At 46.3% G+C, this 11,652-nt stretch overlaps 1 protein-coding gene across 2 annotated transcripts in view; it reads right to left on the reverse strand.

Moving 5' to 3' along the window:
- Positions 1–415, reverse strand: part of NFATC4 (nuclear factor of activated T cells 4) — a 9,102-nt gene extending 8,687 nt beyond the window's left edge. For both annotated transcript variants that reach the window (XM_021695378.2, XM_044917825.1), the window contains exon 1: positions 178–415. In XM_021695378.2, the coding sequence (XP_021551053.1) occupies positions 178–277 (100 nt within the window). In that variant the 5' untranslated portion in view covers positions 278–415. The remainder of the gene's footprint in view (positions 1–177) is intronic.
- Between the last annotated feature and the right edge of the window lie 11,237 nt (positions 416–11,652).

The raw sequence follows: 11,652 nt of genomic DNA on the forward strand, positions 1-11,652 counted from the left end.
GAAAGTGGTGCCCGGCCCCCAGCCTCACCTCCGCAGACCCCGGTGCCCTGCGACTCCCCTCCACCTCTGAGCCCCTCATCCTCCACCCCAGGCTCGCTGCCCTAAAATCCCCAGACTCGGGATCCCCGGGCCCTTTCCTTCACTGACTCCAAGACCCCTTCCCAGCCCCGCACTAACCTTCCCCCGACCCCCCCGCGCCCAGCGGGGGGGTCTCCTTTTCCTCCCCGAACACCAGCTTAAATTCCAGCTCCTCATCCTCGCAGCTTGCGGCCCCCATGGAGCCGGCCAGAGCCCCCAGGTCCCGGTCTGGGTGGGAGGGGGGGAGCTCAGGAGGCTGCCGTATCTTCACCCGTGGCTCCCTCCCTCCCCTCCTCTGAGACGCCCCCTCCTCCGCCGCTGCCTCCTCCCTCCGGACGCCCCCTCGTTATTATAGAAACTTTTCCAAACTTTTTTCCCCAAACTTCTTCAAAGCGCCCCCCCCCAGCCTGTCCCTGATTGGCTGCCCGGGATGCTCCAGCCCCTCCTCCGGGGATGAGATGGGAAAACCACGCGCCCCTCGTTCTCCCCCCCCCCCCCCCCCCCTTTCCTCTCCCCCCGCCCCCCCCCCCAAAAAAAAAAAAAAAAAAAAAGGAACAAAACTGAATTGGAAAAACGGTCCCTCAAGCGTGGTGCGACCTTACTGAAGCTTATTGGCCCGCACTCGTGACAATCATATCCCGCAGGGAGCACTATCACCACACACACCCCCAATTTAGTCTAAGTTCGGGGGCTCCGGGTCCGAGCGCCTTAAGGCGGATACATCCTGGGCCTATAGTGTGGAGAGCCCAAGGAGATCTTAAGTTCTGAAGAGTTGTGCAGCCAGCAACTCTCAAGGAAGGACACCTCTCCTCCCCTTTCCCTCCAAGCCTTGAGGCCCAGCGGCCTCTGGGGTTCAGAGTGGCTACAGGCTGCTCTGAAAAGGAAAAGGTCATCGCTCCCCTGAAGCCGCCTTGCCTGGACTTGCTGGAAGCCCAACCGAGTCAGCCCTCTCAGCCACCGTCTCTCCCCAACCCTCAAAGGTGAAGAACATTTAGGCGTCTTGGGGAACTGTTCAAAGGTCCATAGCCCCTGATTGGGCGGTGATCCAGGCCGGGCTTTACCACTGCCCTATTCCCAGCCACCCAGAGGGGCCATTAATTAGCCCCCTCGGGAAGTCGGCTCCCTCCTCCCTAGAACAGTAGTCTGGAATAAATCTCTGATCCGATAGTATCCCGCTCCGACTAGCTTGAAAAATCCTAGCCAGGTTTTCTAGGAGCCCGGAGCCCGGCGACCTTGTGGGCCCCAGGGTTGGACACCTGTCACCTGGGCGGGGGGAGGAAGGAAGACTCGGACTGGCGTTTCCAGGAAGGGCAGGCATGGTGGGGCCCTGTTGGCGTGAGAGGGAATTAGATAGGAGATTCTTGACTCAGGAGGCGGACCGGGGTGTGGGAAGTACCATTCCCCGCCCCACCACGAGCACCGAAGGTGTACTTCAGACCTCTCTAACAGGCCGCAGCGACCTTTAATCTAAATCCCTCCAGCTCAGAGCTGCGCCCCCTGCGGCGCCCCAGCCCCGCACCTAAAGGGTTAAGCTACGGCCCTCGGGTCAGACGTTTACAAACACTCGGGAGCCGGGCGGGGACCGCGCCCTTTACTCTAATGAGAAACAGGCTCTGCGGGGCAGAGGGGAAGAGGGGAGGGCTGGCCCGGCGGGCCGGAGCTCCAACGCGGCCGAGGCGGCTCCCCTCCCTTCCCTCCCGTCCTCCCGCTGGCCCGCCCTGGGGACCCCCCCAGCCCCCGGGGACCCCAGTGACGTGCGGAGCTGCTCCGGCTCGGAGCCCAGGACCGCGACGCTGGAGGGGCGGGGATAAGAGGCCAGGCCGGCGGGGAGAGAAGAATGTCCCGGGGCCGAGCGGGGAGGCGGCCTGGTTTGATTTTTTTTTTAACCCCCCCCCCTTTGGTTGGTCTCCTCGGGTTACATTTCCCTTCCAGCTTCATCTCGGAAATAAAGGAAGGAGAGACCCACGGGGAGGGAGAGCGAGGAACACCCTGAGACCCGCGACCAGCCTCCACCTAAGGAGGGGGGTGCAGAGGGAGGAGGAAAGCGGAGGCTAGAAGGGCACGGGTAGAGACCCCAGTCCGGCCCCTGATTCCCCACAAGCCGCCCCCACGCCCCCCTCCGCTGTACAAGCAGACGCGCACATTCTTTTCAAATGTCATATTTCCTTTGATCCTGGGCAGCGTTTCTCCATGTGTCTGGCTCAGCAACTGCCCAGCCAGCCACCTCCCCCTCTCACCCCTCCTTTGTATATTTTCCTGGAGAACCCTCCCCTCCTCCAAGCATCTGGAAGGCCCTGAGGGCTGGCGTCCGCGCACATTCCCCTGGCGACTCGGGCCTCGCCTCCCAGTGACTCAATTTCCCCTCTGCGGGTTTCGGGGGCAGGGTGGGGAACAGAGGAGAAGAGTTGAGAGTTGTTGAGCGCAAAAGTGGTACGAACGAGCCTGAAGACCGCTCTGAGTGCCAAGCTTCTCTCCGGGGAAGTGGAGGGGGGTGGCCCCCGGAGTCTGAAAACCCTCCGATCCGTCTGGGCTGCGGCAGAGGGATGGAATTTATGACTTCTGCAATGTCCTGCCTGTGGAAGAGCGGGTATTTGTAGGTTTAGGTTGCCCTACACTTCCGCTCCCTGGCGACCACAAAGACCCAGCCGCCCTCCCTTCGGGTCCCAGGTTTCTCGCCCGCCTGCCTTTGTTCTCGCTCCGCTGTCCCCTAGCGGGCAAACCTGAGCACAGCTCGGCTGTCTCACCTTGTGTTGGTGGGAGCGTTTTGCCCTCTGCTCTGCATTTTCCCAGGCTTGATTCAGTGACCTTGTAGGGACGATATTGTTTTTGGGTTTGGTTTGGTTTGGTTTGGTTTGGTTTGGTTTGGTTTGGTTTTGTTTTGTTTTGTTTTGTTTTTAATTACACAGATACATTCTCCTTGTAAACGACTCAAGCCATACAAAACTATATAGTAAATCGTGATAGTCCACTATTTTGTATACATTTATTAGCATATATGTACACACACTTGCTCTTTTCAGGAACATGAGACCATTGCTACAAGCATTTTTCTTGACTTGCTTTTTTTTTTTTTCTCTGTTAACAAATGGCTTGAAGATCTTTTCCTGTCAGTACATGTGCATCTGAAAATGGTGATAAACATGCCCATCTCTTCAAGGGAGGTTAGTGACCCAGCTAGGTCTGTGGGTCCTTTACCAGTGCTAACTCCTTCATTCATGCCACATCTTACATAGGAATCAGTCTTTGCCTGGGCTTCCCCAAAAAGCTGAGCCTGAGACAAGAATGACATGTGGGCAGCTTACTGTGGAAAGCAATCCCGAGAGACAAGCCGGTGGGGAATGGGAAGAGGGAAACAAGGAAGGCAGGCCCAAGGATGTGATACTGAGCTGGTCGCTGTCTGAGCAACTGGAACATTGTCCCACTGGAACCTTCTGTGAGCCATATAGAATGTGATTCAAGAGACAGAGAGAAGAGTGGCTCAGTCGGTTAAGTGTCTGCCTTCGACTCAGGTCATGATCCCGGGATTGAGCCCCACGTAGTCATCAACGTCAGGCTCCCTGCTCCTTGGGGAGTCTGCTTCTCCCTCTCCTTCTGCCCCTCCCCCTGCTCCTTCTCTCTCGCTCACTCTCTCTCTCAAATAATTTTTTAAAAATCAAAAAAATATGCATAAAAAGAGACATAAAGGGCGCCTGGGTGGCTCAGTGGGTTAAGCGACTGCCTTCAGCTCAGGTCATGATCCCAGAGTCCTGGGATCGAGTCCCGCATCGGGCTCCCGGCTCAGCAGGAAGCCTGCTTCTCCCTCTCCCACTCCCCCTGCTTGTGTTCCTGCTCTCGCTGTCTCTCTCTGTCAAATAAATAAATAAAATCTTTAAAAAAAAAAAAAGAGACATAAAGAGGAATATTTATCCACTCACTCTTACCCCCAGTGGTCAAAAGTTGCCCCTTGAGTGTTAATCCCCTCACTCTTCCACGTTTACACAAGTGTCAAGAATGGCAGATGCCCCACAAGGCTGCAGCAAAGGAGTCCCTGGGCAAAGGCAAAGAAAGGAGCTCTAGTCGGGAGCAGATACTGTCAGGTGACGCCTGCAAGCAGCTGGTTGCCACGGTAACAGCTAGAGTAAGAAGATGGTTGGAGAGTATATGAGGCAGCTAGGATGTGTCCTGTACAAGATCATTCATTCATTCAGACAAAAAAGTATGTATGTTCAGAGGCAGTTCTAGGCATTGGGTACCTATAGTTATAAACCAAGCCCCCAAGAATTGCCAGTTATTATCAAGCTGGAAATATATTTCTTTTTTTTTTTTTAAAGATTTTATTTATTTATTTGACAGAGAGAGAGACGAGGAGAGAGGGAACACAAGCAGCGGGAGTGGGAGAGGGAGAAGCAGGCTTCCCGCCGAGCAGGGAGCCCGATGTGGGACTCGATCCCAGGACCCTGGGATCATGACTTGAGCCGAAGGCAGACGCTTAACGACTGAGCCACCCAGGCGCCCTGGAAATATATTTCTTCCATGACATCTCCCTCTTCTTTGCCCCCGTAACTGTAGAAAAGTATCAGTTTTATTCATGCGATATCTATCTACTTCCTTTCTATTCCCTTCATTGCCATCCCAATTTAGACCTTGATTTTTTTCTGACTTAGACTCTCAATAACAGCATCTAACATCAACCTTACACATTTGACAACTGAAGTATATATATCATTTTTAAAGTCCATCTCTTCTGTAACAAAAAATTATTTTCAGTATTAATCATGATATGAAACACAATCATGGCCAGAAAAGAAATATAGAGAGTACAAATTTTCTTTTATTGACCTAATATGCTCATAGTAATGCCAGTACTATATGCCAGTAATGCATATATATAACACACACATATATAGGGGTGTGTGTGTGTGTGTTATAGTACAAGAAAGGAAAAAAGCAATGGGTTAATAATTGTAATTATATACATATACTTTTTATTTTAAATAAAAAGGAAAAACATTTACATATCGGTCTAAGAATAAATTATAACATTATAATTTCTGTTCCAGGTCTTAATTTTTGCAAATTTGTCAATGACTTTGTAAAAATTGATCTTCCCATATAGACAATAGAGCCAGATTTGCTCATCTATCTCACTCAATGGTTGATCAAAGAAAACTTTTTAATAATGTTAAATGTTGGGGCGCCTGGGTGGCTCAGTCGGTTAAGCATCTGCCTTCAGCTCAGGTCATGATCTCAGGGTCCTGGGATCAAGCCAGCTTCTCCCTTTCCCTCTATCCCTCCCCCCTACTTGTGCACTTGTTCTAGCTCAAATAAAAATAAAATCTTTAAAAAAATTTTTTTTAAATAATTTTAAATGTTTTTGAGATATAACTCATATATCGTAAAACTCATTCTTTGAAAGCATACAACTCAGTAGATTTTAGTATATTCACAAAATTGTGCAACCTCACCATATATATCTAATTCCGAGACATTTTCATCACCCCAGAAAGGGTGATTAGTAGTCATTCTCCATTCTCCCATTCCCCTAACTACTGGAATCCACTAACCAACTTTCTGTCTCCATAGATTTGTCTATTCTGGACATTTCATATAAATATAATATGTCAACTTTTGTGCCTGTCTTCTTTCACTTAGCATAATGTTCTCAAGGTTCACCCATGCCATAGGAATCAGTACATCATTCTTTTTTATGACTATCAATTTTAATTTTGAAATTTTTCTTTACACAAAGCAACAGATATATAGTTAGAAAAAAACTGTTGCATTGCTTATTATTAAACCCTTTTATTAGTATATAACTTTTCACATGTTTACATCTTATCTCCCAATTAGATAATATATACCTGAAAGGAGCTAGTAAGTTTTGGGTTGATTTGTTACACATTGTTTGCTCAAGCTTGAGGTCCAGTAGCTAGGTGATGAGATCTGGGCTCTTGCACCTGAGCTTGGTGCCATGATGGATTAGACTTGAAGATTTTTTTTTTTTTTTTAAGATTTATCTATTTATTTGACAGAGAGAGACACAGCGAGAGAGGGAACACAAGCAGGAGGAGTGGGAGAGGGAGAAGCAAGCTTCCTGCCGAGCAGGGAGCCCGACACGGGGCTCGATCCCAGGACCCTGAGATCATGACCTGAGCTGAAGGCAGACGCTTAACCGACTGAGCCACCCAGGCGCCCAAAGATTTTTATTTATTTTTTTGTCAGAGAGAGAGAGAGAGCACAAGCAGGGGGAGTAGTAGGGAGAGGGAGAAGCAGGCTCCCCGCTGAGCAGGGAGCCCGATGCAGGACTCGATCCCAGAACCCTGAGATCATGACCTGAGCTGAAGGCAGACGCTTAACCGACTGAGCCACCCAGGCGTCCTAGACTTGAAGATTTTAAGGGGAAGGGATGACTATGGGAGGGATGTGAATTGCTATGACTAACAGGCAGACTGTGACAGACTTAATTTTCCGGAGATATATGTGTTTAATCCCATTCAACATACCCTTCTTACAGTGTAACTCCTAGTCCTTCTACCCAGAGACGAGAGGTCTATGTTCTCCCCCTTGATTCTAACCGGGGGCTGTTAACTGCCTCGACCAACGGCATACAATAACTTTCAAGACTAGGTCATAAAAAGAATACAGGTCTTGTCTGGAACTTGATGGCTCACTCGCGCTCGCGCTCTCTCTCGCTATCAGTACTTGCCATGTTGCCGTTAGTATGGCAGCTCCACAACTATCTGGCTTCCAAGCTCCTTCTATCTTGCTATTCCACCATCCCTAGCATTCCACTTCATGGAAGACCCATAAAGGATCCAGCTCAAAGTCCAGCCATCATGACCATATCTAAACCAAGAAGAAAAAAGAAGAGCAGAAGAATACACACCTCTCCGTCCCCGCACCATTTATATTTACTTCCAATTGGCCAGAATTTAGAGTCATATGACCACATATATAGCTGGAAGCGAGGCTGGGAAATGTGTTTATTCCAAGTGGACATACGTCTAGCTAAAAATGTCATGTTCTATTACTAAGGAAAATGGGGAGAAAGACTCCTGAAGCCAATTAGCAGCCTCTGCAAACTAGAGAAATGGGAGTTGGGGATTATCCATAAATTCCAATTACATACATAGTCTCTTTCCTCTAATACTGGATATTTTCTTGACTTACTACATAATTATCCTCATTATGTATTACACAGAACAAATCAAGTTCATTTTATAGCTAAGAAGAAACAGCTTAATGAGATTTATGGTTTTCCTATTTTAGGGATGCAGTCCATGATGTTGTCTAAAGCAAGAGTCCTCTCTCTGTAACCAGGGACACTATTCTCTCAAGTCTCAGCAAGACCTATGCTTCTCCTGAATTATCATGCAAAAGGCAAAACCATAGAGACATTTAAAATGGCCGATGCTGAGCTTTTGTGGGCTAAGCATTCACAATATACATTATACATTCACAATATACATTATAGACCAATTTGCAATCAATTTGGTTCAATCTAAAATTACGTTCTGTCAGGACTCTTAACTATAGAGAACAAACTGAGGGTTGCTGGAGGGGAGGTGGCAGGGGGATGGACTAAAAGGGTGATAGGCAGTAAGGAGGGCACTTGTTTTGATGAGCACTCGGTGTTATATGTAAGTGATGAATCACTAAATTCTCCTGAAACCAATACTACACTATATGTTAACTAACTTGAATTTAAATAAAATCTTGGGACAACCCTGTCGGGACCCCTCTCACTCTTGAGAGCTTTTTCTGTATCTTCACTTAATAAACTTCTATCATTTTATACTCCCAAAAATAAATAAATAAATAAATAAAATCTTGGAAGTATAAATAAATAAATGCAAAAATCTTGTTACCATAAAAAAAATTTTTTTAAATAAAATTATGGAGCCCGGGGTGGCTCAGTTGGGCGTCTGCCTTCGGGTTCTGGGATCGAGCACTGCATCGGGCTCCCTGCTTGGTGGGGAAGTCTGCTTCTCCCTCTCCATCTGCCTCTCCACCTGCTCATGCTTTCTCTCAGTCTTTCTCTCTCTCTCAAATAAAAAAATAAAATGTTTAAAAAAAATAAAATTACGTTCTGCCATTTTTAATAAATTCATGATCACACATATTAAATTTCATGATCACATAGAAGTCCCCAGATTTTGCCTTAGAAATTTCCTGCAGCTCCTTCTGAATATCATTCTTATTTACTTTGACATGTTATTGTTTCTCGCCCTCTGATTCATCCTGGTCACAGGAAAGGAAGTGAGGTATGGGGTGCAAAACAGTAAAGCACTCTCCCTTCTGCAAGAGGGACACAATGAAAAAACATTTCAAAGAAGACTATGGGACTGGGTTTTCCCAAGACTCCTAGTTCTTTTTTTATGTCCATATTTGTGGGGGGGGTTAGATTTTATTTTTATTTTTAAGTAATCTCTACACCCAACATGGGGCTCGAACTCACAACCCCGAAATTAAGAGTCGCATGTTCCACCAACTCAGCCAGCCAGGAGCCCCTCTTATGTCCGTATTTGGATTGTCAAGACCTTGATCTTTTTCCAGATCATTATTCTCACCTTCACTGCAGAATCCCCACCCCCTTTTTTTAAAGTAGGCTCCACACCCAGCACGGAGCCCAACACGGTGCTCCAACTTACCACCCTGAGATCAAGATCTGTGCAGAGATCAAGCTCTGAGCAGAGATCAAGAGTTGGACCTTCAATCAACTGAACCATCCAGACACCCCAATCACTGCAGAATCCTGATAGGGTTGCAAATTTATCTACAGTTCAACAGTATGCAAGATCAGTTTATATCTGACATCTACAGAGAAAGATGCATGCAACTGTGCTATATTTTCTTCTGCACTTTCAGATTGATATTCTGTGTTCTAAGATTTTTTATTCTTCCACCTTTAGTGATCCAATACCATTGGAAGCAAAACCAAGCCTTAAAATTCCACATCCCTCATCACCTTTAACTTGTTCTATAGGAACTGTTACCTGGTCCCTTAGAATCTCATCTAGCTTGCTTTGCTAGAATATGGAAGGAGTCTCATTTCCTTTTGCTCAATTTTTACTCCATATCCAAGTCCATCTGTCCCACATATTCTCTGCATACAATCCTACCTATTAGTGAAAAGGCTTATTGAACAATCATTTAATTCACTGTCATGGAGATATCATATTAATGTTAAGTGCTCTTTGTATTTTGACCTGGTGACAAATACATGGTATTGTTTATCCAATACTGGAATAGATGGTTCATGAGAAACAAGATGTGGTAGACAGAATAAAGGTCCCCAGTTATTAGGTAAGAGTCTGAGAAAAAAATTTCAGCAGTGTTACTGTACTGAGAAAACAAAAATCGGAGTTCAAGACCTGTCAAGAAGGAGGACCCTGATTAAAACCCCTGGATTTCAGTTAGGGCCCCTGGAGAACTTATACCCTCAGACTAAAGCTGTATCAGTAAGGGTTCTATCAAGAGACACAAATCATACAAGAATTTGAACCAGGAAAGTTCAATATAAAATTTCAACTATAATAGGGTATTAGAGTACTGAGCGATTGGCTAGTAAGAAGAAAAGAGAACTCTAAAGAAGACAGGAATAACAGATACAAGAAAGAGCCACTATCTCTAGGGCTGGAATAAAATGTCAAGGAAGACCACCACCCTGCCCCAAACTCCCAGGGCTGAGATCCAGACCTCACTTAAGAGAACTGTGACTCACGAGCTGGCAGAAGAATCACTGAGATGCTGAGATGCCGCTCCTCAGAACTCACTGCAAAGCTGTCCAGTCATTTACAGGAAGGTGCCTCATCAGCTGCAATTCACCGAGAAGCCACCCAAGGAGGTGCCAGGCAAAGCTGTTGGTCCCTGGGCCCTGACGATTGCACTGCTCTGCAGGAGCCTGCCCTGAACAAGTTGTACACGCCGCTGGAGCCTGGCCAAAGGAACACCAGAACTAGGAAGAGACCTCTTCCTCCTCCAGTGTTCCTCCAGCACCCTCTACTGGCAATGTTTAACATTGTGCCAACTGGCAAAAGAGAAGTAGTTAGAGAATCCAGCTCGAATATCGCAGAGCAGGAAGTGGAGGGTGGGTTTGGAGCTGAGACTTAATTGATAATTGGCACAAAGGATAATTTAGAAATGGAAGAGCCCAGACTAAGACTGAAATGCAGCTTCAAATCAGCTGGACCCCATACTGGAAGAAAGTGATTTTCTTCTATTCTAATTGCCTACCAGAAATAAAAAGAATTATCTCTGAAGAAACCTAGTATTATCCAGAGACAGGTCTATCTCTATGATTTTTCATACAAAATAGCTGTCATTCAATAAAAAATTACCAGGCATACGAGAAGATATCATTAAATGGCCGAAAACCAAGCAGAAAAAAAAAGAAATATTCAATAGAAACAGACCCACAGCTGAACCAGATAGTAGAATTACAAGACATGGATTTTGAAATAACTACAATCAATAAATCTGAGAAAACAAATGATAAGATGGAAAATTTCAGCAGAGAAATAAAATCTATTAAGCAAATGTAAAATCTTGAACAGAAAAAAATCCAAATAATCGTCTTTATTTCTCACTTCCCATAGGAGCTGATCCATGCCCAAGTCCCACTTAATTTTTCCCATTCAGAAAATTGCTTTACTTAATAATAATTATCTTTGAATGCCCATTATGTGTCAGGTACAGTAAATATGCATCATATACTTCTATCCACCTGTTGACCTTAAACAAATACTAGTTTCCCCATTGTATAAAATGTATAAGGAAACTGTCTCTCTCCCAAAGACAAACAACTCTGAAATGGTGAGGCTTAAATCCCAGCCCAGGTCTATCAGTCTGACTCCAGACCTGTGTTCTTCCCACTACTCTGCACTACATCTCTCCTCCCTACTTGTCTGAGCAGATGGAAACTACTTTCCTTCCTATCTCTTCAGCACAACGTACTATCTTCACGTATTTCCTATTTGGGTTTTTTTTTCTTTTTTTACTTTTTATAAAATTATATCCTTATCTCTGGTGCGAGCCTAATCCTTCTACCGGCGCCCCTGAAGCCCACCCTTTGCCACTACTCAGGGTCCTTACTCCCTCTCTTAGGTCTGCAACTCTTCCCTCTCTACTACCACTCCCTCTTCTCCAGGGTCCCAAGTCGACCCACCTTAAAAAAAAGAAGAAAAGAATCCCTTGATCCTTCTCCTTGCTTAATCTAATATCTGTTCCTCTTTTCCTTCCTTTACTACCAAATGTCTCAACAGGATTCTCTGCTCTCTGCTTCTATCTCCTCAGATCCTACACACTCACTAATGCACTCAAAATGAAACATAAAACTTCCCTCACAAAGGTCACCAGAGTCCTCTTTGCTACCAAACCCCACAGGCTGTCTTCACCTTGTCCATCATTTCTAGCAGATGTGCGTGCTCATCACATCTCTGGGTAGAGGCGCAGGTGTGGTGGACAGTTCTGTGTGAGGGAGGCCAGGCTCACCTTGCACGGCCAGCATCCTACCTCAAGTCTGCACCTCGACTTACATTCTGCTTCAGGGCTGTATTAGTCAGGGTTCTCCACAGAAACAGAGCCAATAGGGTG

The sequence above is a fragment of the Neomonachus schauinslandi genome, chromosome 9 (assembly GCF_002201575.2).
Source record: "Neomonachus schauinslandi chromosome 9, ASM220157v2, whole genome shotgun sequence".
NCBI classification, from domain to species: Eukaryota; Metazoa; Chordata; class Mammalia; order Carnivora; family Phocidae; genus Neomonachus; species Neomonachus schauinslandi.